The 27,744-nt window shown below is 40.0% G+C and overlaps 1 protein-coding gene across 10 annotated transcripts in view; it reads left to right on the forward strand.

The window, feature by feature from the left end:
- Positions 1-27,744, forward strand: part of GRIA4 (glutamate ionotropic receptor AMPA type subunit 4) — a 260,140-nt gene that overhangs the window by 10,725 nt on the left and 221,671 nt on the right. For 3 of the 10 annotated variants that reach the window (XM_068670308.1, XM_068670305.1, XM_068670302.1), the window contains exons 1-2: positions 25,131-25,658; positions 26,802-26,960. The exons of 1 other annotated variant lie outside the window; for it this stretch is intronic. In XM_068670308.1, coding sequence (XP_068526409.1) covers positions 25,571-25,658; positions 26,802-26,960 — 247 coding nt within the window. In that variant the 5' untranslated portion in view covers positions 25,131-25,570. Of the gene's footprint in view, positions 1-25,130; positions 25,659-26,801; positions 26,961-27,744 lie in introns of those variants that run through there. 6 more of the 10 variants (XM_068670299.1, XM_068670295.1, XM_068670310.1 and 3 more) reach the window with 4 other exon arrangements.

The raw sequence follows: 27,744 nt of genomic DNA on the forward strand, positions 1-27,744 counted from the left end.
AAAGTCAATAGCAAAGTGAGAAGTAGTGCAAGCAGGAAAAAATAGCATTATTGATAGATGCTGAGGACTCCGAGTCAACCATCAAGAAAAACCTCTGAGAACTATTGTGGATGGTATTCTCAAAATGTCAAGAAAATATTCAACCAGTAGTTCAGCCAGTAGCTGAATGTTGGGGGTCTAGCCCAAAAGAATTGAGGACAATCTGCAAGAAATCATTATGTCACCATTTAAACCCACACAGTTTCTGTACAGGAATATTTCAGAAAGGTCTAGTCAACCACTGAAAAAAAAAAAAAAAAAAAAAAAAGGTATACTAGAAGATGAGCAGAACTACAGAGTATTTTACACATGACAGGAAACTAAATAGACTTAGCTGGGAAAAGAAATATGATGTTTTTACAAGCAAACACATCTAAAATCACTATTGACACAGAAAAGGAAGAAAGATTATCCTTTATATTTCATAACAGAATAATGAGGAAACATACTGGGAAATTATCAGGCAGTGTGTACGAACATGAAATGAAACTGAAATTAAATTAAATTAAATGCAACTATGAAATTCATGACTGCAGGATGTCATGAAAGCTTAAAATACATGGAAGGTTCCAGTTAGGTGAGGCATATTCCTAAGATGTATCTCTGTTGCTAGGTACTACGTATGGCTGGTTATCAATGTCAGCTGGAGACCTTATGCTATACAAAACATATTCAGTAGTTCTTCCAACAGACAGTCATGCATTTCAGCAGCATGAACCACATGGTCTGGCAATCTTAATCTTACATCTCAGCCATCTCAGCTCAGAGAACTGTAAGAGTAATTGCTAGTACACAGTTAATAAAACTAGCCACTTAAGGTGAACTTGACCTTGGTAGATGAGGAGACAGCTCTAGGTATTATCTATCTTGACCTCAGTAAGGCCTTTAAAACTGTCTCCCATAACATCTTCACAGAGAAGGTGATGAGATAATGAGGTGGGTTCAAAACAGGCTGACAGGCCAGGCAGAGAAGGTGGTGCTCAGTGACACAAAGTCTAATTGGAGGCCAGTAACTAGTGGTGTGCCCCTGGGTTCAATAATGGAACCAATCCTGTTTTGCATTTTTGTTAATGATGTGGATGATAAAGCAAAGTATACCCCCAGGAATTTAGCAGGTGACATAAAATTAGAAGGAGTAGCTGATACACCAGAGGGTCGTGCTGCTGTCCATAGGGCCCTCACCAAGAGCTTCATAAAATTCAACAAGTATAAGTGTGAAGTCCTGAACCTGAGAAGGAACAACCCCAGGAACCAGAACATTCTGCATGCCAACCATCTGGAAAGCCACTTTGTGGGAATAGACATGAGGACCCTGTGGATAAGAAGTTGACCAGGAGCCACCAATATTCCCTTGGAGCAAAGAAGACTAACAGAGAGGTTACAATTAACTAAAGTGATATGAGACTCAGTTGAGATCTTGATAGATGTGTATCAAAGCAGCAGCAACCTAGCCGTCTTTTAAAGGCCTGGAAATTAGAAAATACTGCACACACAGCAGTAACCTTATCTATTGAAGGTGTAACAGTAAGACCAGTTCACAAAGGCAAAAGTTTTAAAGAGCAAGTGTTTGTAACTGTATCTGCTTGAAAGAAAAATGCATGTTTATCATTCTTCAGAGTGCTGCTCAAGCAACTTGGCCAAACTAGAGGAAAAATGAAGTTGTTTAGGTAAAACGGGAAGGGAAGGGAAGGGAAGGGAAGGGAAGGGAAGGGAAGGGAAGGGAAGGGAAGGGAAGGGAAGGGAAGGGAAGGGAAGGGAAGGGAAGGGAAGGGAAGGGAAGGGAAGGGAAGGGAAGGGAAGGGAAGGGAAGGGAAGGGAAGGGAAGGGAAGGGAAGGGAAGGGAAGGGAAGGGAAGGGAAGGGAAGGGAAGGGAAGGGAAGGGAAGGGAAGGGAAGGGAAGGGAAGGGAAGGGAAGGGAAGGGAAGGGAAGGGAAGGGAAGGGAAGGGAAGGGAAATTCCTAAACAGTAACACAGTCATATGCAAAAGCGTGGAATAAAATAAATAAATAAATAAACAAACAAACAAACAAATAAATAAATAAATAAAAGTAAAAATAGGTTAAAATGAATGTTAATGAATTTGAAAAACCATAATCTAAAGTATTTACTGAAACACAGAAAGGGGAAAGATACTCCTTGTTTCATAAGGAATGAGATTTAAGTTTGAGAACAAATAAAAAACTTGTCCAATCTAAGGCTGCTCTGAAATATCAAGACACCATCTGCAGTATGAGGGGTAAGACTTACTGGAGGGGTCTTACATGGGCTGCCTTGATTCATATGCGTCGTATGAGGAATATGATGGAATGTAGCCAACCTTCCATTGAGACTACAGAAAATAACAAGGACCATTTCCTTAGGACATGGAAATAAAGATGAAGTAGCAAGTTCACCTTCTCCATTAGTTCCTTTCTCCTCTGGATGAACATAAACAGAATTAGGAACACGATGGAAATGTGGAGAACAAGAAAAGAACAGTAGTTTATTTTTCATTTTTCCCCAAAATAAATATTGAGTAGCATGATTCCACCTTCCAGATGATTATTTTAATTGTCGTACTAGGAATAACTCAACTGGATCCCTGTCTTTGACCTACTAAATAAGTAATCAAATATTTATACAAAGGAGTGCTGCCATCAGGAGACATTAGTATCCCATAGCAATGAATCTATTAGATTCATCAGAACATTTTCCTATGTTGTGAAGAAAAAAATAAATAAATAAATAAATGCCATCATCTTGCAGAAGGTAATTCTGTCCATCTCCCACACTATGAAGGAGGGGTAGGATTTTGTAATCACCACGACAGGATTTAAACATCTCAATCACTCCACTCCTTTCTGCCAAGATGAAATTATTCAGCATGTTCACCAATGTTTCTGAAGCTTCATGTCCTTTCCTATGCTCCCAAATCTCTATGATTTAGCAACATGACTACTGCAGATTACCTGGTGTCCATTAAACAGAAGCTGACAACCACAACTCTCTGGCTAGCAATACATTTTCTGTGTTTGCATAAGCAGTAGAATTTGAAAACATGTAAAAATCCATGTGCATGTAGGGAATTTTATGCAAGAATCTCTCTAGACAGGTTTTCAAAATACTGCACAGAGTGAAAACTTTTTGGCTGCTTGTCAGAAGCCACACTTTGCTACTGCCAACTGTAAAGGGTTCAAGCAATAGCTGTGTCTATTTCAAGCAGGGAGATTGGAGCTGGATTGATTCTCCTGGTCACCAGAAAGATCTGTATTTATGTACAGGAACAGAGATTCTCCAAAAGGTAAGACCCAGTGGTACTCTGGTATCACCATGTATTTAATGGGATGATGTGAAGGGTAGGTAATGTGAGGGCTGCTCATAGGGTGAGGCAAGCTGGGGGCCATGCTGGGCACTGCCTGCATCCAGAGGCTGTGATACTTCTGACCCAGAGGCGGGTGAGCAGGACAGGAAGGTAACAACACCAGGTCCCATCAACAGGCCACTGATCATCAGGTGGCACACCAGGGCAAAGGTCCATCCAGTAAATCCAAGCAGTAACCCAAGAACAGGACTAGGAGGGAGACACCTTTACAGCAGGACTCAGGCACCAGTAGCCCGGGACTGGGTTTAGATGGTGCTCTCAGTCAGAGGGTGTGGGGAGGTCCCAGGTGAGGTTGGCCAGTGAAGGGAAGGACTATGTGTGCCCTCAGGGCCCCTGCATCTGTCTGTATGCTGAACCCTTCTGCACTTACACAATCATGTGCAAAAATATTTGTCATTCAAACTGAAGTGCGAGTCTCAGGAATTGAAAATGGAAAGTACTGGGCTGTAAAATAATAGCATGCTGCCCTTTGCAAGCTTAGCTTACTGTAAAAGTGTTGTTTTCACATTTCCCAATGAAACTGTGACATAGCTAAATTGATTTACAAAAGCTTTTAAAACAGAAATGTGTGGGATTTAAAAAACTGCTCATTTTGTAGTACCATTGCAAAACAGAGGTTGTATGCACCCTTATTAGGACAATAAGTAATTGATCAAAACAGTGGTGCTTCTATAATGTGAGCTGTTGGCAGCAGCATGAAAAAAGCATAGAGCAGGAGCAGGTGCCTGAGCCTTAAGGAAAATTCAACAATAATACTTCTGTTCTGTTTTGAATTTCCTGAACATATGAAATTACCTCATTAACTACTGCTAGCTGCAGTGGTAGTGCAGGTAAGACAGTGACTTATAACTCACACACCCAGCCTGTACTGGGAACTTGTGTCAGCACCCACCTCCTTTCCTGCTTCTCTCGATGTTTTTGTCTGTTTTCAGCACCCAGTTATCTCCAACATTGCTAAATAATCTTTTTCGTAACAGGAATAGGAAGTCCTAGCATTTTACTCACATCTGGAGGCATTATCACAGTGTGATATTAAAACAGTGCTATGGAGGATACATGCATGACCCAGCTCCAGAAGAAGCCTGATACTTGCCACCAAGACTTCCCTGGGTTACTTACAGCTTCTGATGTTCTGATATCTAGTGCTAGTTGTTTTGTTTGTGAATCAGAACACATACAAATCAAGGGAAAAAAAAAAAAAAAAAAAGTGGAAAACCTTACACTCTTTTTCAGTCAGTGCAAAGGTTTTTCTTTCATTTTTTCAAATGATGGGGACAATCTTACATGAGTCGATTTTGGTCTCCTGAAATAATCAAAACCTCTTTAAAAAACAATAAGCTTGCTTGAAATTTATCTGTTTACTAATAGAATTTGCTGATAGTGACTGCCTGTTCATAGCTTTTATTACTTTCTTCCTATATTTTCTAACAAAATTTACATCTGCAATATATCAATAGGTACATGATCAAGTTTGTTTATAAAAAGAATATGTACTAGACTGAAAAAATCAATACACTAACTTTGCATCCTAACAGCTAATTTATGGTAGCATTTGACATTAACTTCATACGGTTGCTCCGTCATTTCTGGGCAGTGTTCATACAAGCAAATGAAGCTTCTCAGGCATAAAAACAACAACAACTATACAGAAAAAATCTTCTGAAACCAGAATGTGTTGTTAAAAAAAAATCTACTAACCTGAACTTCTACCAAGAATTACTCTGAGAATTACTATGTTCTTGAATCAACCTCTAAGTCTTAGCATAGATGAATAAACAATCAAATATTGTTTTCAGGCCTAAAGACAGACTAACATATAGGCAACATTACACTTTTTTAGAACTATCATTCAGCAGATATTTTCCAGAATCACCGTAGAAAACAGTTGTATGGTTTTTTTCCTCTCTGTAAAAGTTTTTTTCCATTAATTTCATACACCTCACTTCCTCAGATATTTTCCAAACAGAAGCCCTGTCCTACATTATTCATGTACCCCAACAACAAAATATGTTTTAATGATTTAAAAAACCCTAACCCACAATATTTCTGAATTTTTAATAACCCTACTACTAAGTATCATGGTTGCTTTCTAAAATCCTTTGACTTTGAAACTGTTTCAATGAGTACATTAGTTTGCCTTTATACTAAAATGTCCACTAATACAGTGAAAAAGAAGAGCAGTGAAAAGGACATGCCAGATTATGTGTCACTTTTATTTCAGTTGGAGACCCAAGAATTAGCTGTTTTCTGCTCCAATTTCATTTTTTTGTTGTTTTGTTTTGTTTTGTGTGTGTGTGTGGTTAAGCATAGTGCTATCAGTTTAGAAACAGCACCATCAATGCTAAACTACCACAAAAGACAAGCTTACAGTTATAAATTATTGTAATGTATCCAGATTTGCCTGGGAATACCTACATGTAAATCATAAATCTGATTGTTAAATTTTGTATCTGGATCTCCTTTGTATAGCATCTCTATTTCTATACATCTGACAAGTTTCACAGAAACTTCAACAAGTCATTTATAGGTAAAACATACATTTGTAGGAGAAAATAATAATAATAATAATAATTTTCCAAATATGTCTCCTTCTCTTAAAAAATCTGTTTGCTTTTTAAGGCTCTTCCCTTTGATTTGAACACTGAAGCTTCTGAAAAACTGGTAACATGGCAGCAAATGTTCAGTGGAGAATTCCATTCCATTTTAAACTCATTCATTTGTTATAAACATCACATTTTGAGTAAGAGGCTGGAATTCCATTGCTGGAAGTATAACTTATGACCCCAAATCTAGGGGAGAGCCCAGTCCACAAGGCAGAAATTAGATATGAAATATATTGCTGGGCTTCATGAAATGAGGCCTTTAAATAATATAAAATAAATACAAATGTAATCCTCTTTTAAAGCCTAGTTTTGCAGCCTTGCTCAAAAAGCATGAACTACAAACCACGTGATGAATGTGTGTAAATGTTTCCTGAACTTAGAGTAAAGGTCAAAATATATAATATCAGTCAGTCAATCAGCTGTTTCCATTGACTGACTTTCAGAGATTTTTTTTTGGATGTACAGATGTAGTATTCAAATTATTTGCTGCTGTAAGTTATAGTTCATTCCAACGGTCCTTCCCCATACTTAAGATCTGTAATTGTGTTCTTAGTTCTGGAAATATTTAGGAATCATTCTTCACTATATTAATGAAGTAGTTCTTCAGAGCTAGTAAGATTACTTATATTCAGAGTTATATATGTGAATATTTAAGGACCAAGATAGTGGAAGTATTTGGGACAGGCATGCCTAAGTTATATTTAAAATTGTATGGTTGAAATTGGCCCTCATTTTAGAGCATAATGCACAAAGAGTCAAACTTTTCAAATTTAAATATTATCATTTTTTTCTTAAACTTCTATTAATGCTAACTGGTTACTTTGATGTGCTGACACTTTGAGATTCATCTTGTGTTATGAAGGAAGTCCTAAAGCAATTGCTGTAAGCACTGACCATTTGGAAAACATTTAAGCACATCTAAATCTATCTCAACTATCACTGCTTTTACTATTACCTGTCTTCCTTCTCAGCCAGCTCCCATTTCTCTATTCGTCTGGGTTTTGTTTCCTACCATAAACCTTTTTTCTGTGGACCATCCAAGGCAGAAAAATTTGTTTTCTTTGTGTGTACAGTACCTAAAGAAATTTCAGATCTCTTTAATGCTGATACGTTCTAATATCCTGGAATTCAGACCATGGAATCTCTACAAGATTTCCTTCTTCCTCTGACTGAGGTCTAAACTCTTCAAGAGCAGTCTTTTGCTAAAAAGTTCAACCAAGTATGCAGCAGTTTAAGAGCAAATGAAGAACTCTGAAAACTAACACTGTTTAAGAAAAACTCCCACCACCAATTTCCTTGAAATTTTAACTGAATTGAATTCCGCTTTTCAGTTTGCTATAGTTTTTGATATTTCAGCATGTGAAGATATGTAGATGCCAACATTTATTTCTTCCTTGTCATTACTAAACATTTCTAGAGATAACAAGGGAAAAATACAGAAATTTAGTTTTCATGCAAAAAAGATGATGAATGAAATTTGTACCTATCTGGAACATATATTATGATTCATAGGCGTATGAGACATAGACATATGAGGAGCAGCTGAAGACATATGAGAAGCAGCTGAGGTCACTGGGCCTGTTCAGCCTGGAGAAGAGGAGGCTGAGGGGAGACCTCATTGCAGTCTACAACTTCCTCATGAGGGGGAGTGGAGAGGCAGGTGACCTATTCTCTGTAAACACCAGTGATAGGACCCGCAGGAACAGTGTTAAGCTGAGGCAGGGGAAGTTTAGGCTTTACATCAGGAAGAGATTCTTCAACAAGAGGGTGGTTGCACACTGGAACAGGCTCCCCAGTGAAGTAGTCACTTCACCAAGGCTGTCTGAATTTTAAAAGCAATTGGACTCTGCACTTAGTAACATAGCCTAAACTTTTGGATAGACCTGTGTGGTGCCAGGAGTTAGACTTGATGATCCTTATGGGTCCCTTCCAATTCAGGATATTCTATGATTTTATGATTCTATGATTCTATATTTTGTTTTTATGGTAAGTTCGACACACAACAAGACTTCTTATTTTGCAACTTGGCTGTATCTTTACATTCATAATTAGCTCAATATATTTGTTCCCTCATTCTAGCCACAATAGGTGTCAATATTTTTACTTTCATGGATCGAGTTCTCTCAAACTGTGAGGTTATCTTTCCTGATGAGACTTTGATCTTTCTCAGAGCAAGAGCGTCTATGCCTAGAGAAAACAACAAAAACAGCATTCATTTTTTTCTTATTTTTCTCTATCTGGAAGACAACAAGCCCAGGACTTTCTCATCTATGATAAATAGAAAAAAAAAAAAATGTTTGTTTTTTCTGACTTCCAACAAGAGGTAAACTGGCAAAGCAAGAAACTATCACGGACTCTTTAAGAATGTTTTATTTGGAGCACAAGAATTCTCCATCCCCCTCTGTAAGAAAGCAGGCAGGGAAGGCAGAACACTGGTATGGCTGAGCAAGGACCTGCTGGTCAGACTGAGGCACAGGAAGGAAATGCACAGGCAGTGGAAACAGAGACAGGTGGCCTGGGAGGAGCACAGAGATACAGTCCAGATGTGCAGGGACAGGATCAGGAGAGCCAAGGCACAGAGAGCCAAGGCCTTCCCACAAGCTTCTGAAGGGATGCAAAGAATAACAGGAAGGGATTCTATAGGTACCTTGTCTAGAAAAGAAAGGCCAAGGAGAGTGTACTCCCTCTGATTAATGAGAAGGGTGAACCAGTAACAGACATGGAGAAAACTGAAGTACTCAACAACTTCTTTGCTTCAGTCTCCACTGATAGTCAGGCTTACCATCTCTCTCATTTCAATGAACTGTAGATGAGGGTTGGGGGAGCAAAGTGCCTCCCACTGTAAGCAAAGAGCAGGTTCAAGACCACCTGATGAAACTGAACAGGTACAAGTCTATGAAGCCTGATGACATGCATGCCAGGGTCCTGAGGGAAATGGCTGATGGAGTTGTTAAGCCTCTCTCCATCATATTTGAAAAGTCATGGCAGTCAAGCAAAGTCTCTGGTGTCTGGAAAAAAAAAAAAAAAAGGAAACATCACTCCTATTTTTAAAAATAGTAGAAGGGAGAACCCAGGGAATGATAAACTGCTGAGTCTTTTCTCTGTGCCCGGCAAGATCATGGAAAAGATCCTACTGGAAACATTGTCAAGGCACATGCAAGAAAAGGAGGTGATCCAAGACAGCCAGAATGGCTCTTCCAAAGGAAAATTGTGCCTGACCAGTCTGGTGGCCTTCTAAAATGGAGTGACTGCATCGGTTGTCAAGGAAAGACTGACAGATATCATCTATCTGGATTTCTGTAAGGTCTTTGCTATGGTCCCACCTGACATCCCGGTCTTTCCACAAATCCATTATGGATTTCATAGATGGAGCAATCAGTGGATAAGAAGTTGGCTTGAAGGTCACACACAGAGAGTGGTGGGCAATGGCTCTATGTCCAAGTGGAGGCTGGTGACAAGTGGTGTCCCTCAGGTGACTGTCCTGGGGCTAGTGCTGTTTAATATCTTTATCAATAATATACACACTGGGATTGAGTACAACCGCAGCAGATTTGCAGATGACACCAAGCTGAGTGGTGTGGTTGATACAATAGAAGGATGCCATCCAAAGGGACCTGGACAAGCTTGAGAAGTGGGCTCACGTGAACCCAATGAAGTTCAAGTCCAAGTGCAAGGGGCTGCATCTGGGCCGGGGCAATCCCAGACATGAATACAGACTGGGAGAACTCACTGAGAGCAGCCCTGCAGAGAAGGACTTGGGGGTTCTGAAGGATAAAAAGCTTGACATGAGCCAGCAGTGCATGCTTGTAGCCCAGAAGGCCAACTGCATCCTGGGCTGCATCAAGAGAGGAGTGACCAGAGGGTCAAGGGAGGTGATTGTCCCCCTCTGCTCTGACTTTGTGAGCCCCTGCTTGGAGTGCTGCAGTCAGGTCTAGAGCCCCCCGCACAAGAAGGATATGGAGCTGTTACAGCAGGTCCAAAGGAGGACCACAAAGATTATCAAGGGGCTGGCGCACCTCTCCTGTGAAGAAAGGCTGAGAGAGCTGGGGCTGTTCAGCCTACAGAAAAGGCTCTGGGGTGACCTTATTGCAATCTTTCAGTAGTTGAAAGGGACTTATAAAAAAAGATGGAGAGCAACTCTTTGCTTGATCAGATAATGACAGGATGAAGGTGAATAGTTTTAAACTAAAAGAGGGGAGATTTAGATTAAAGGTTAGGAAGAATTTTTTCACAGTAAGGGTGGTGAGGCACTGGAACAGGTTGCCCAGAGAGTTTGTGGAAGGCCCATCCCTGGAGGTGTTCAAGACCAGGTCGGATGAGGCCCTGGGCAACCTGATTTAGTGGGTGGCATCCCTGCCATAGACAGGGATGCCATACTAGATGATTTTGAGGTCCCTTCCAACGCAAGCCATTCTACGATTCTATGATTTTATGAAAAGAAGCATGCATTGCCTATATGTCATTTCCCATTCTTAAATATAAATATAAACCTGATTTAAATTTCAATTCTGAAGTTTGAATTTTCATGGCTCCTTCAGAGCTCAATAAATATTTTTTTCTCTCTTTTTTTTTTCTTTTTTCTTCTTTTTTTTAATTTTATCTAAGCTTTAATCATGTTAATTGTTTTAGATAACAGCAAAAGATAAGTATTTCTATATAAATGGGTATAAATGTGTTCAAAAGGCACTGATCATTATGACAAAATTATAAGGCAAGTAAAATTTATAATAAAATTTTGAAGTAAGCAATAATGAAGCTTGAGAAATAACTTTTTCTCAGTTTGATAGTAAACAGTTACCCTGTTGGGAGCAACTCTACTTTTTTCTAAGTATTTGGTTACACAAGAATAGAAGCCCTATGTTATATGCTGTTAAGACTGTAAAATCAAGCACTTACAAGTGTGAAAATCATGGAATTGGAGCTGCATTTGTGATTTTAAATCTGCTCCTTTTTACTCATACATTATTTATCATGAACTGTCATTTCACAATTACTTTGAATATTTTCCACATAATTTTGACTCCATGTGTAGTCATTACACAAGGGAGTCAATATTTAGTGGCAAGTTTTCAACCAACCTTTACCTATACAAACCTTTATGGAAATGAAAAAAGTGATGAATATATTACAAAAATACATTTGCTAACAACACTAGGAAACACTGAATTTTAAAAGTTCTCCCACATTAAGTGCTCTTGAACATATATAAAATTTATTTTTTATGACCAACCAAGCATCTTTTCCCTAAGGTTGCTGTCTCTGTCTGGGAGTATATTATAACATTAATTCCAAGATTGTTTGAAAATGCTGAACTTGGAAATTTGCACTGCTTGGTGCTCTCTGTAGCCCTCACTACCATGAGACACTATGTAACAAATGGAAATAAATGAGAAATTTCATTTTGTGCACATGGAATAGTAGTAACCTTTCATAATAAATGCAAAGACATTTTCCTTTAGGATCAGTTTCCTTCAAAAACAGTTTGTTATATATGATCTCATAAAATCTACAAGAGAATTAAAAAGGGGTAGAATCACAGAATTGTCTACTTTGGAAGAGACCTCAAGATCATCGAGTCCAACCTCTGGGCTAACACTAACAAGTCCTCCACTAAACCATATCACTAAGTTCAACATCTAAACATCTTTTAAAGACTTCCAGGGACGGTGACTCCATCACTTCCCCGGGCAGCCCATTCCAATGCCTCACAACCCTCTCAGTAAAGAAGATCTTCCTAATATCCAACCTAAAACACCCCTGGTGCAACTTTATCCCTTTCCCACTTCTCCTGTCACCAAGCACTTGGGAGAATAGACCAACCCCCACCTTGCTACAGCCTCCTTTAATGTACTTATAAAGAGCAATAAGACCACTGAATTTTATCATGAAGATATGAAGAGGGATTTGGATATTTTACTGGCTGGAGAGTCAGCATAACAGCCATATGTATGTACAGAATCCCCCAAATTCACAAGTATACACATACATGTAGACAGAGGAATTGCCTGGATCTGACTGTACTTGGCACTGTGGTACCATCACTGAGCAGGCTCGGTCTCCCTGTACCTATTGGGTTGTTTACAAGGCTCTGGCAGTGGGGCTGCAGGGGCCTCCATGAGGAGAGGCTGGCACTGCCTCATGCCAGTCTCATCTGGTCCCAGACTGCCTCATTGACCCTAATGTAGGTCATGGCTGAGCCCAGCAGCCATGCTGTTGGCTCCTTGGGGAAAACATATTTAAGGATCATAGAATCATTAAGGTTGGAAAAGACCTCCAAGATCATCTGGTCCAACCAGGACAAAGGCATGAGGCAGAGTGGAGTTGCCATGGACAGAACACACCTAAACCACTTGCTCTACAGTAGTAACATTTTTAGAAGCCTCTATGAATGGGGTTTTATTTATTCTCAAGCTAATTAGACCATTACATTTTAAATTACATTTGATAAAAATACATATATATGTATATAATTCAAACCAACCTTTCCAAGAACATTTAATTTTTTATCAGGTGTACCAAATAAAAGTCTAAAGTCTAATTTTTCATCTGTGAGGCCTGCTAGACATCTAAGGGGAAGAAGATTCTCAAATATTTAGTACAGTAAATATTAATCATGCATTAGCAGAAGTTGCTTTTTTGTTTGTTTGTTTGTTTTGTTTGTTTTTTGTTTGTTTGTTTTGTTTGTTTTTATATATACGTCGTGGTTCCGCTCGAGTGGGCAGCCGAGCTCCACCACAGCCGCTGTCTCACTCCCCCTCCTCAAAGAGGAATGGGGAGAAAATATGTGAAAGGGGCTCAAGGATTGAGATAAGGACGAGAAAATCACGCAATAATTAGTGTAACGGGCAAACCAGACTCAGCATAAGAAGATAGTAAGATTTATTGCTCATTACTAACAAGCTAGAGAAGTGAGAAACAAAGGAAAGAAACCAAAAGCGCCTCCCCCCCCATCCACCCTCTTCCACCTCCTCCCCCCGAGCGGCGCAGGGGAACGGGGGAATGGGGGTTATGGTCAGTCTACAGCACTTCTTCTCTGCCGCTCCTTCTCGGTCACTCTCGTCCCCTGTGCTGTGGGGTCCCACCCACGGGATGCAGTCCTTGACGAACTGATCCGGCGTGGGCTTCCCACAGGCAGCAGCTCTTCCAGAACTGCTCCAGATATGGGTCCGTACCACGGGGTCCATCCCTCAGGAGAAAACTGCTCCAACCTGGCTCCCCTACGGGCAGCAGCTCCTGCCAGGTCACCTGCTCCCGCGTGGTCTCCTCTCCACAGGCTACAAGTCCGGCCCGGAATCTGCTCCGGCAGGGGTCTTCCACAGGCCGCAGCCTCCGTCGGTGCAGGGCCACCTGCTCCACCGTGGTCTCCTCCATGGGCTGCAGCGTGAAACCCTGCTCCACCGTGGTACTCCATGGGCTGCAGGGGGACATCCTGCTTCACCATGGTCCTCACCACAGGCCGCAGGGGACTTCTGCTCCGGCGCCTGGAGCACCTCTCCCCCTCCTTCTACACTGACCTTGGCACCTGCAAGGCTGTTTCTCACTCCCTTGACTCTCCCGGCTGCTGTGTGGCGCAGCGTTTTTTTTCCCTGTCTTAAATATGCTCTCACAGAGGCGCAAAACAACATCGCTTATTGGCTCAGATCTGGAAAACAACGGGGCCCTTCCCAAACATGGGGCGGCTTCTAGATCTTTCTCACAGAAACCACCCCTATGGCCCCCTGCTACCAAAACCTTGCCACGTAAACCCACTACAATATAATAGAATTTTATTATACCTTTCCAGAAACATCTGGTAATAGATCAAATCGTAATTTGAGAAAGTTAAAAATCTGAAAAAGATCCAAATTCTCAGCTGTCTGAAAGCAAATACTTGACAGAGAAATCAAAGGAAATCATTTACACTTGCAACTTCTTGGCACTTTTCAGTGTTTCTTGAGTGTCTCTTAAGACACTTTTACAAATAAAGACACATATGACTAGATTTGTCTACACTGCCACCCTAGGGGCTTCTGGCCCAGGATGCTGTTGTGAACTGTTTTTGGTAGTTGTGATTCAGCAAGCCCTGGTTTCCTTAACCTGTAAGATGGATATCAGAGCCTTCTGTGAGCTTCATTCCCCCACAGGGATCCTGTGACTTACATTTCAAGTGGGTATTTTAACCTGGAATCTCCAACCTTCACCAGCACTGCAGAAATAACCACAACCTAGACCGACTCACAGGCAGTTGTATTTCATATGACATGACAGCTGCTGTTGATTCTATATTAATATCATTAACCTATGAAAATACATTCAACATAACCATAGCCTGTCACGCTGAACTTCATAAAGTAGTTCAAATCATTGTTTGCTGCAGGTCATTAAGAAACTAGTAAACAGACTATTTAACAATGATGCTAATGTAAATTTTCTATGACAGCAGTCACTGGTATCCTGCTGACAAATGATAATGTCATTGCAATGTGTCCTTAGAGCTCAGTAATTACTTCTGTATTCATGAGTGTATATGGCTGGAAGTTTACCTGATCTGAATGTAAAACTCTCAGCAAACTTCACACATGGTTGTGCATCAGGTGCATGTATGGCATAAAAGTGTTCAAAATACCTCTAAAGAAATGCATTGTTCACCTGGGGCATTACACTCTGTGCTCTTCCCACTACAAAAAATTCTTCCTGAAATATTGTATTGTTAAATTATTGCTTTAGCTCCTTACCTTACAAGACTTCTTGTCAGTGTTCAATAGGCATTTAAATAATGCCCTTAACAATATGCTTTAACTTTTGGTTAGTCCTGAAGTGGTCAGGTGGGTGGACTCAATTATGTTTGTTGGTTCCTTCCAACTGAATTATTCTAATTGTAATTCTAAAAAAAAAAATAAAAAATGTTTAAAGGAACAAAATATGAAATACTTTCAAATGGCAATAAACTAGCTTTGAAAGTGTCCTGCGTACCTGTGTGAAATAGGCTTTTGTTATTTCAAACACCAATAGACCTGAGTATTGTTGATGTTGTGGGGAAACTCACTGAGAGCTGAAGTATACTTTTAGGATGGTGATTCTGTCAAGATGCTTTTAAACCTTCTAAAGTGTTGGGAAGGACAACACTTGTGTTTTAGTAGTTCAGACACAATACCTTATATTTCTACATTATATTTATATACTAAAATATCCAGGGTCAGATCAAATTTACCTCCAAGTGCATAAAGAAATAAACAACATTGGACTTGATGCACTAGTGGTTGCATATGAAAAGCCATATTAGATGGAGATGGTCTCAGAAAAACAAGAAAATATATATCTTTAAAAGAGAGATAATAGGGGATTAAAGGAAAGCAGAATACTTAATTATATACTACAAGAAAAATAAAATGGAATAAATATCTAAATGGTGAACTTACAAGCACTTGCAGAATAATAAAAATAGCCAATATGCATTTTTCAAGAGCACACTGTGTCGAACTTAGTTAATTTCTTTCTTGGACAGGATAACTGGAACACTGGATAAAGAAGAAGGACAAATTTGTTGTATCTTGAGTTCAGTAAGTCTTTTTATATTCTTCCATATTAAATTCTCACAGGAAAATGAAGGAAATGTCATCTGGATGAGAAAACAAACAAACAAACAAAATAATAAAGACAGTGTGTGGCTTAAAAGCCTTTCTCCAAAAATAGTTACCAGTACCAAATGGGGATTTTCTTTCAGGCTGGTTCCCTCAAAGATTCCAGGTCTGAATCTCTTCAAATGTGTAATAATAATAATAATAATAATAATAATAATAATAATAATAATAATAATAATAATAATAATAATAATACAGAGCCTAGTAACTAGTAAGGAGAACTGACAATTTAGTGTGAAATGAGGAAAAAGGACATGCAAGTTGCAATGTATTAGAAAGGACCTGTGAGTCAACATGCAATATTACTGAAAAGGAAGGAAAGAGAAAATCTCATCTTGTCAAGAAGTTTGCAGGTAAGATGTGGCTAAGTATCGTTCTGTCCTCCTTGTTTCCAGAAAAAGTGCAGCTGAAGCAGCATGAACAGTCTTCAGCGCCATACTCCAAAACACAGGTAGTCACTCTGGAAAGCATACAACAGAAAACAGCAAGAAAGTAAAGGACTCAGTATGTATTATCCATGAAGGAAGACTGCAGAAATAGGGTTTCTTTAAGTCTAGGCAGGTAAGACTTGATAAATCTTCCAGGATATAGAAGGCTGTTAATAAGAAAGACAATGATAAATTGGTAGCAATTGTTCACTAAAAAGAAAGACAAAAAGAACCAAGTTTAACTTGCTGTAAAGGCTATATAGGTCAGATATTAAAGTAAAATTGAGAGGAAAAATCTCATACAGGACACCCTCAAAAAGTCTTTCAGTAGAAATTCTAAAAAAGAAAAAAAAAAAAATGTTCCAGATAAAATCTCTGTGGGAAGCTTTAGTGTGTTTGATCCTTCCCCAGCACCATGGGACTGGACAATGTAACCTTTGGAAATCTATTCCATCCCCGCATTTTTAATTCAATGACCACATGATGTGCTTTAGCAAGGACCACTTATGGATTTTTTAAAAGGGTGCTCTGACATAAGGTTAGATAATTTCACCCTTTTGCATAGTATCATTTTCTTCCCCAACAGGCGCCCCTCCTTCTTTTGCACTTACATATTACAGTATTATTCAGCACAGCTGAAGACAGAGGAAGTTGTCCTAAAATATATTTTTGAAATTTTTTATAAATATGTCTACAAACAAAATCTGACCTGTTGTAAATGATGCTCCACTAATATATATTCCATGAATAATCCCTATCTTAAAAAAGTATGAATCATTGTTTATTAAATACTAAATTAAATCAACAGCTTCAAAATTATTTTTTCTAAAGAATTTTAGTGCTAGATGAGATCATTCCAGCACTGATTTTCTTCATGTAACTTCACCTAATAATGTAAGAGATATACCCACCTTGATACTAGTTAGAATAACTCATCTTCATTATATATTTATTAAAGAAAAATTAACTGCATAAAAACAGTCATGTACTGACTATTAGTATGAACACACACTTTTGAATAAATACCAGATATGCTTGCAGCACTTATGGCCACGAAAACTGATCAGATTTTCTAGGAAAACAGATTCTAGTTGTACAAATACATAGCACATGGCTACAGCTGAATGGCAGCAATTATCTAAGCTGCAGCTTTTGCTGTGTGGGGGACGGTTACTGGAAGCTGGCTACAGTTAAGGCAAACAGACAGATTTATTTGAGATAAACTTCAACCCTACCATAGAATAAGACAAGTATGAATACAGAAGAGCCCAAACTGTGGGCTGAAAATGCATTTTCTAATGCAGACAATATTGTATGAGCCCTAATTAACATGAAAATTAAGTAAAAAATAGAATCTATATGTGTTAAGAAAAGCATTAGATGTCTTGATCTTTTTTTTTTTTTTCCCCTGAAGCTAGGAAATAGTTTCACATAAATAACTAATACCTTGATATAGAAGTATAGACAGAATGGTTGTAGTGTATTTGTCTCTCAGACTTGCAGATATGGGTCAGTTAGGAACTGAGAAAGATAAGACTAAATAAGAGGACATAATCAGGTGAAAAGTATCATTACTGGCAATAAACCTAGTGAAAGCTACTTTTTTATGAGCAATTTAGTGTATCATATTGCAGTTATATTCTAGAAGTATGATTTTGTAGAAACATGGAAGTTTTCCTGGTTATTATGCTTGAAAGATTTTTCTGTCAAATCAACTTAATTTCATGAGTCAAAAAGATAGGGTGGGGGCTTCTTCACTGCTAGCTTGACAATTTCCCCATCCCTCTTCTTCCCCCAGATCTAGAATCCAGACTTCATCCTCTTTGCTCATCCAGCATCACCGATATGATATTGACACTTCTGTAACTGGAGCTGATGTCGTGAAACTGTGACAATGGTGCATGAGCCACCGAGGATCCAGTTCACCCTTTCACATGGGTGGCAGCACTGGGGAGAACAAGAGAAATGAGCTAAAAAGCTACCACCCTCAGATAAAGATGAAGGTGTTTCTTTTAATTTTTACAGGAAATGCTAATTCAGTCAACAGAGTAAGGGAGCTGCTCTGTGTAGTGAGGAGATGCCATTCTTTGTAGTGTTCTGACTTCTTCCTCACTCAGCTGCTTAGATTCAGTCACAGAAGTTAAGGCAAGATATTTTAATGAGAACTCATAAGAATATGAAAAGTATTTTCAATCACTATTTTTCATGAAACAGTGTGATGTTGATTTTTTCCTTAACAGAATCCAAATAAAGTGTCTTTTTCATCTGAGAAATAAATATGCATGGAAAAACATTTTTTATTCATAATAATTCACATTCCAAATATTTGTAATTATCTAACTTGAGTTTCTGTCTCCTGATGATTTTCTCCTGTTTTTTTTCCCATCTTATTCCATGCTGAATTCAGTTTCATTGGAAAGTTTTCAACTGCAGGGGTTTTTCATTGCTGTTGCTTTTGTTTGCTTAGATGATGTAGAATCAACATCACACTCACAGGTTTTTTTTTTTTTTTTTTTTTTTTAAAAAAAAGCAATATTTAAGTACTGCATGATTCAGGAGGGCCATATGCATGCCTCTGATCTGTAGTAAAGGAACAGCCTTTTTTACTTACACTCTTCCTCTCAGGTAATGAGCACTTTGTTCATACTCTGCAGTGTGGGTGATCATCAGCTGGACACTTCAAGCAGAGCTAAGGGAACACTTATTTTGCTACCTTAGATGAGTACTCAGCTAAGGTAAGTAGAACAGAATACATCCATTTTAAACAGTATTTCATGTGAAATTACTCTAAGTTAGTCTGACTCATACAGCTCCTAGAAGACTAACGATAACCCATGCATCCTTTACGCTTGGTGTCCAAGTATTATTAAAAGTGATGGGCACAAACAAGCATTAGCAAACAAACAAACAAATAAATAAATAAATATTTTTTTTCAGTATATAAACAAGGCCAGATGGGCTCAGGTGGTAGGCATTTAACTTGGTGCATTTTTCCACATACATACTCCTCTAATTGATGAGGAAATTGCCCCATCCCTCAGAACTGCCTGGCAGCCTCTATTGCAATAAACTGTACTTAGAAAAGAAACATTGCTTCAAACATTCGTACTCTCTCAGGTACATCCCATGATGCAGCCCAGGTTATAAATCTGGCCAGAAGAAACATATTACACCATTAAGAATATAAGAAAGATGAGATCAAATTTAAAGGGTATAGATTCCAATTTTGCTCTTGTATCAAATTTCAGGGATTTAAGCTGTCTGGGAAGTATTGCAGAAGAATCTCACAATACTAATTGACTGAACAATAAAATGGCAGGTGAAATTCAGTAGCAAAAAATGCAAAGCAGTGCACATGGGAAAAATAACCTTAACTATACATATACAATGATAGACTCTAAATTAGCTATTACCACTCAGGAAAGAGATCTTGAAGTCTTTGAGGGTAGTTTCCTAAAAACATCGTCTGCATGCTCAGAGGGAAATGGCATTTTAGGAAAGATTAGAAAAGAAAATGAGTAAAACAGAAACCAGTTTTACACCTGAAAATGCATGTCCTATTCTGCGTGTCCGATTTTTCAAAAAGTCATAGAAGATATAGAGAGAATAGTGGCAAGGGATGCCAGTGTATAGTGCATCCTATATGGACTATAGGATACAGAGGACAAAATAAATATAATAGGATTCTTCACCGTGGAAGATATGTGACTGAAGGGTGATATTACAAAGCACACAAAACTATGGATGATACGGTATGGTAAATTATTTTTACCTCTTTTTTCTTACAGTGGTGCCAAGAAATGGTTAATATAAAAGAAGTTTTAAAACAAACTGAATAAACTAATTTCTTAGACTGGGATGTAGAGCTCAATTGCATAGGATGCAGTGGACACTGAAACTGTAAGATATGCCACAAATAAACCAGATAAATACAATTAATTACCGTAGGCAACTCTTCAACACAATGATCTTTACAAAATCTTCAGTTTAAAAACATTAAAGCCCTGACTATCAGGAGCTGAGAGCTTTCAGCAAGGAGAGATCTTTTCAAAGTTCCTTCAAGTTTAAAGAAACGACTGCTCAGCTCCTCATACTTGTCCCTAATAACTCACTCTCAGTTTATTTTGGACATAGAATGCTGTTCTAAATGGACATTAGATCTAACATCGTATGGCAGTTCTTAATTCTATCAACAGTTTTTCCAAACTGAAATAATCCTGATTCATTGTGATTAAAAGGATAACCAGACTTTTTAGCTTTTTGCAAGATAATCACAATAACCTCTACTTCATGGTCAAGGTCTCTTAGCATATCACTTTAATTTCTTAAGGCTGATAAGGTTGCAAAGAATTATGTTAACATACAGTGTGGTGGAAAGGAATGGAAGCAGTGGATGAACACAGTCAAAACCAAATGCTTTGTACTACATGTGCCTCAGTATCAACATAACACTGTTAATGAGAAGCACTATTAAAAATAATTACCTGTTCTGTCTACCCTAGCATTTATATGGATGAAAAATAACTCAATAAGAACAAAAATGTGAGAAAACACTGTAAAGCAATTTCCTGAAAATGAGTTCTGCTACTGAAAGGAACCTATCTTGTTAACTACCTTGTTCTGGTGGACTGCTAATCTATTCAGTGCTACTGGTATCATTTCAAAAGGTAATGTTAGACCATGTAGACCTGTGCGGTGTCAAGAGTTGGACTTGATGATCCTTAAGGGTCCCTTCCAACTCAGGATATTCTATGATTCTATGATTCTATGCCAAAGGGTGGGTTGTAAAAAAATCTAGGTGGATGATTTGTATTTTATTTACTTTTTATTGCCCAGAAGTACTAACCACTTCACAGAAGACATATCTTTGTCCCAGAGTTTACAGTCTAATGGATCTATTTGACAGATATGTGAACTACAGCATATCATAACACAAGAAAGGACTAAGAAAGGACAGGGTGCTGAGTGAATTGTTTTCTTCATCGTTTTTTATTGCTGAAGCATCTGCACTGACCTCATAGTGAAAGCTGCAATGAGAATTGTATTTGAAACAAGACTAATCTAAATGACTGAATTTCTGGATTGAACTCTGCCCAGATGGTTGTGCCATGAGGAGCCCTTGTGGCATGGGCATTGCCTACTCTGAAGAAGCTCATTCAACATCACTGGTACACCAGCCAGAGTGAAGATGCTCTCTGTTTTCATGCTGTCACTGCCTCAGTGCACCTGGAACCTGGTAGGGAGGGATGGTGATGGATCTTTATTTCTGTGTCTCTTGCTAGTAAAACCACCCTTCTCTTCTACTCTCCGTACGCCTAATTGTCTCAGCCTATCCTTGATGATTAACACAGCTTCTTTTCCCTTTCCCAGTCAAGTCCTCTTCTCCCTCACAAAGTTACATATCTCCAGAATCATATCAATGTGCCTTTTTAACAGATTGTGTAGCTGGGATTTGTGTTTTGGATGAAAGAACATATAAATGCAAACTGAATTTGCTACTTCAGCATGCAAGTGTTTATCATTACATATGCATTACAAGTTCTGCCCATACTGTCAAGTATCTATGCCTCCTTTGAATCCTGCTTTTCCTTTGGGATCCCCATAAGGTGAATGCCTCTGGTTTCTTCTCTGCAGTTTTATTCCTCCTAGCTAACATGCAGCTTTCATTTCTTCTGTAGCACAAATCTTCTCACATTCTTCCTCTTCCTGCAGGGTCTCTTCATAAATGTATTTAGTCCAAGCACATGTCTGTCTGATGAAGAAAACAGCCAAAGGTTTCCAATCCTTGCCAGAGGGAAACTATATCATATTTATGCACCTTCTGCAGCAGGATTCATTCAGGTGCTGCAGCAGATAGTCAAACTCTCAGCTGATGCTCTAAAGTATGAGTCCTCTCTAGTGGTGGCCTCCAGGCAAGGCCAACATGAGCTGTTACAGGCCCTGAGGCAAAGCAAGCATTCACCACCAACAATGAGCAGTCCCTCCCCAGATCCCCTCTAGACTATCCCCTCCTTAAACACTCCTTAGACATTCAGTTAAACATTTTTCAATCATTTCTTAATTTCTCTGATATATCTGGACCTGTTATCATTGTCCAGCTCAGAGCTCTGACTGTTTTTCCTTTTATCACCTACTACAACCTTCGCAGTCTACAGCAGCTGAGAGAGCAGCAGCCCTGCAGCCCCCAAGGGGAGTGCAGCAGGAGGGCAAGAGGTGCTCCAGGCATGTAGCACAAGTTCCCCTGCAGCCCGTGGAGGAGTCCCCATTGGAGCAGGGGGATGTGGCCTGGAGGAAGCACCAACCCATGGAGAGGAGCCTACAGGAGGAGTGTTTTTTGTTTGTTTGTTTGTTTGTTTTTCCTTTCTCTTCATCCTATTTCATTTTTAATTAGCAATAAATTAGTTTTCCCCAGGTCAAGTCTGTTTTGCTTTCGAGAGCAGTGTGTAAGTGATCTCCCCATCTTTGTCTTGACCCATGAGCTTTTAATCTCATTTTCTCTCCCTGTCCTGTTGGGGACAGGGAGTGAGACAGCAACTGGATAGGCATCTGAAAGTCAGACAAGGTTAACACCCCACAGCAGCAGTCAAAAACCCTACTTTCCCATTCTTCCCTTCCTGCCTTAACCTTGATTATATCCCTGTTGCTTGTCCTGTCCCAGTTTTTCTGTAACATAACACTGTCATCTATTCACTTCCCCAAACTTTGTTGAAATGAGATTTTTCCCTTTTGACACTGCAACTTGTCTCTTCTTTTTCCCTTGTGTCTCTTAAACTAAACAGCTATAGTGGTCTCTTTCTCTTTCTTTTCTCTGTTATCTAGACCTAAAAAAAATGACCCTGAGATGTGTAAACAAGGGAGTACCAAGTACAGGATGAGAATATCTCCAGAACACCACTCACACAGTGATACTGCTAACTGGAGTACTGGTTTCATCTCTGATACTCAATATTAGAAACCAAAACTAGACAAATGTGGGCTTTAACAAATGAGAGTAGGTAACAACTGGAACAACTTACACAGGAAAGTGATGGATTTCCTGTCTATTTAAGTCTTTAAATCAAGATTGGATGTTTCACTAAAATATATGTTTCAACTCCGAGAGAAATTACAGACTTGATATAGGAACTGCTGGGTTAGACTCTTGGTCAGCTCAAGTTAGACGAATGCATGAAATGATCCCCTGAAGATTCTTGAATTAAATTTAAGTTAACATGTTACCATTATATTTGAAAAAGACTAAAAGCATAGCATTCTCCTTAGTTTAGTTGATAGGCATTGACTTGCTGTGCCAATATAATGGACATATGTCTAAAACCTGATCTCTTTTACATATGTTTGGCATGAATTCATACAACCACATGTCAAATTAACTAAATACTTTATGTGTTTCCATGTTTACTTGCTACTACTGGTGGCAAAGAATCATTTTGGAATCATTATGGAATGGAAATATTATTACATTTTATTACTTTTTACTTTCTTTTTACTTTGATTTCCAAAGTCAAAAAGTGAAATTCTAAAGGATGGAAGAAAGGAAGAACTGAATTTTGGGGAGAATTTAGGTAGACAAAGGATCTCTTGGCAGGGAGGAGGAAGAAAAAGACAAGCAAGAGCAAAAGCAGAGGTCACAAAAAGCCATCAGTAAATAATGTGAAGCACAGGTCTTCAGATTCAGAGGAAGAATAGGAATACGTGGAGGGAAAGTAAAGGAAAATAGAAGACTTGCTGAAAAATAAAGGAGTGAGTATCCTAAAATGCAAGTAAAGTCTGTTTTCTGCAAATAAATCTCTCAAATAAATTTATTTACAGGAACTCCACACTCCGCCAACCCCACGCAGAGTCACGTACACTTGCACATGCCCATGCAAATAGCTTTATGTGTCTGTAGTTGTCAGTGCTCTTTGCTTGCTCTTCAGAGCACATGGTTAATGCTGAGGAACTCAGTATCATTCTTCAGAAATCACTGTCACCCTCTGCAGCAATTAAAGGGGATGTCTTTCACCCCCAAAACAGGACAGCCTGAAGATGCAGGATATAGTAATACAGCAAGAAAGCAAGCCTGGCTGAAAATAGGCAAAATTTTCTTGGAGCAAATATGTTTGAATACAGAACAACAAAGTTCACCTTAAAAATCGATATTCTTCCATGTTGCCAATTAAGATTTTAAAATTAATTCATTGAAGCATCAGTCATCCCCCAGGACTGACAGAAATCTCTGCAAAGCCACAGGTAAAACTAGAAGCTCTTGTCTCTGACATACAGCTATTTTTGGATGATTTCATTACCTACCATTTATTATATGTATCTTTTAATTATTAACTGCAATATCCCCAGACCTCTGGCAGCTGCTTTTGCGGGACTTCCAAGGTTTAGAAAGACAAAAAAAAAAAAAAAAGCCACCAAAAATTAAGTGTCTAGACACGAAAAGCTCCATTATTTTTCCCACCTAAAATACATACATTAAAAAAAAAATAAAAGGATAAATAAATAAATAAGAGAGGAGGCAGCATAGGAGCCGGGAAGTTTCCCTTTCATTCTCTCTCCCTCCTTTTGCCACGAGTGCCCACAAGCGCTGAGCGCTTCCCCCTCTCCTCCTCCCCCCCCCCCGCCCCGGGCTCCATCCTCTGCCGCAAACCCCGGCGGCGAGGAGGGTCCCGCTGCTCCGCGGAGCCCCCCTCGCTCCGCAGCCGCTCAGCACACGCGGATACGCCCTGAAGCCTTCATTAATAATAATTAGCCCTTAGTTACAGCGGTCTCAGCCGTGTCCCCAACACAACCCGGGGCAGTCACCTTGCCCTCTCGCCCCGCGGTACAAACTTCCGCGCCGCTGAGCGCCCGCGGATGTGCGAGGGGCAAAAAGAGGATGTTTTTGGGGTGTAGGGGGGATGGATGGGTTAAAACCCGAAAAGTCTCCGGCTGCCGGCGCTGCAATGCGCGCAAGGAGCCGGGGGAGGCTCCGCGGGGCGGCGCGGAAGATGCTCGGCGGTGCGGGCAGGGGGGGTAAATTAAAAAAAAAAAAAAAGGGGGGGGGGTGGACGAGGAGGGGGAGGGATGGAAAGGGAAGGGGGGGGGCACACGGCGCATGTCCGCCCGCACCGCGCCGCGCCGCGCCGCCACTAGACGCTCCCCCCCGCCGCCAAACTCCCCACCATCTTCTGCATGTGCAAGCATCGCAGCCGGACACAAACCGCTCCCCGGCGATGGAGACTGCGGGAAAAAGCCGGTGCGGCGGGATGGCTTGCTGAAACGGCGGGGAGAGAGGCTGAGAGCGAGCGGCGGAGGATAGCGAGCAAATACTAAGACAAAACAAAAGAAAAAAAAATCCGAAAAAAAAAAAGAAAGAAAGAAAGAAAGAAAAAAGAAAAAGAAAGGAGGAAATCTCTCTTTTTCTCCCCCTTTCCTTTTTTTTTTTTATTTTAAATTCTTGATTTTGTTTGTAGCCGCCTCGTCCTCGATGCCTCTTTGAGCAGCATCTAGAGAGCGAGCGGGAGAAGGCGAGAGAGAGAGGCAAAAGAGAAGATGAGGATAATTTGCAGACAGCTTGTCTTGTTGTTTTCTGGCTTTTGGGGACTAGCAATGGGAGCTTTTCCTAGCAGTGTGCAAATAGGTAAGAGCTGCATTGGGCTGTGTGCGTGTGTCCAGGGGTTCAAGCCTTTGCAAAGTGAGTTGGAAAGGCGGCTCTGAAGGCAGCTTGCAGATTTCTCCTCCGCCACCATCCCATTTCCCTGCCTTCACGGAAAGCCCGCGTGTATTTGTGTATGTGCGCTCGTTTGTGTGTGTGTGTACGTGTCTGTGTGTGTGTTCCCCTGCTGTAGGGGGATGCTCATCTTCTGCGAAACTCGTTCCCGCTCCTGGGTGTGTGGGATCGGTAGGAGAGGAAGGGGCTTGGGGCAGATGTCCCTGGGCTGCCTCGGCCCCCGCCAGCATCCCCCGCTTTTGCCTGGCTCGCAGAAGGATGGCGAGTTACGTGCACTGGAGGTTGCGGTAGCTGGCAGGGGTGGGGGGTAAAAGGCAACCCTGCCCTTCTTTCCCTTTCCACAGTTGGAAAGTTTGGTATTTTGCAAGCCTCTCCGTGTAGTCCTGTGCCCCCTCCCCACCCTTTTCCCGTCGCCTCCTGCTTCCCTCCTTTCAGCCGTGTTTCGGATGGGACGCAGCTAGCTGAATTCTTTCCAGCCCAGCTCCATCACTGCATCATTTCTCGTGGACTTGTAAAGATGCTGCTAATAACGCTGAGCTGCTCCCTGTCTGCACATGGCTGCAGAGGAGCAAAGTTCATTATATTCCCGTTCAGCGCAGATTCTCCTGCACTGAGTTGGTATTTTATTTTAATCCAGAAAGCATCGTTCTCCTTAATTAGCCCGCCACTTAATGTAAAGAGGCTGTTGAGTAGCTGATTTACCAGTGTGTTCGGTAGCAGGGAGATGGAGGCTAAACACTTTCAAAGGTCACTGTAATCATGGCAATTCTGGGTATTTATATATGAAAGGCTGGAAACTGAGAAGTCAGAAAAGAAGCATGAATGCATCAGAGAGGTTAAAATCGATTGACGACAGTGATTTAAAGGCAGCAGTTGTGATTATGAATATGATTAGTTCCTTACCCATTAAAGTCTTAGGACTTGCTTTACCGTGCAGCTTTGGGAGAGATAGTTGCTTGCTGTTGCAAGATAGTGAGTAGCTTGCCAATTATTCACCCTGCTTCCTCTTCCTTTTTGCTTTTTCTTTCCTTTTTTTTTTTTTTTTTTTTGTAGGTGGTCTCTTCATCAGGAACACAGATCAGGAATATACTGCTTTTCGATTAGCAATTTTTCTTCATAACACCAGCCCCAATGCATCTGAAGCACCTTTTAATTTGGTTCCTCATGTAGACAACATTGAAACAGCTAACAGCTTCGCTGTAACAAATGCCTGTAAGTAAACGTGCCATTGATCTGACCACCTTATGGGTAAATTGCAGTGAAAATAACAGGAAACCGCATCATTATCTTGCATTGGAAATACATCAGTAAGCCTGTCTTCAGTGTAGATTCTCGTAGAAGAGGAAAAGGGGCAGCAGTCCTTGTTAGTTCTAAGTGGAGCAAAATCCCCTCTCCTGCTTTGTGCTGACTAACCTGATGTGACATTTACTTTAGTGTTATTACTGTAGATTCTTGCTTTCTGGTTTCTATGGAGATGAATTTTGTTGTTGTAAAGAAAAATTATGAATGTCTCGATCTGTCCATAAACCCCACAGTTACTCTTGTTTGCTTTCGGGTGTGGTGTGTCTTGCATGTATTTCAAAATATATGATAATATTTGTGCTCACAAATGCTTTTCTAATGCTTGGAAGGGAGACAGGGAAGCAGTGGTGTGCAGGATAATATATCTGAGTTGGTTGACGCTGCAGTTGATCTGGTGATGTCACTTGAGGCAGCCCTGCTCTTATATTCTAGGTTGTAAATGTCTCTTATGATCTCGTAATGCATACATCCTGTGGATATGTCTCTATGCATCCATACATTGGTGCCAAATCAAGTTAGTATCTGATCTACTTGATTTCACAGACCACCTCAACTGGAACAAATATTCTCTTCCTACTATATATTTTATACACACACACGCTCGCACAGATGCACATGCACTATGAAAGGAAAATACAAAATTAAATGCCCTTACCAAATGCAGTAACATCATTTTCTCTATTATTTTTAAAGC

Source organism: Anas acuta, chromosome 1, assembly GCF_963932015.1.
Source record: "Anas acuta chromosome 1, bAnaAcu1.1, whole genome shotgun sequence".
Taxonomy (NCBI): Eukaryota; Metazoa; Chordata; class Aves; order Anseriformes; family Anatidae; genus Anas; species Anas acuta.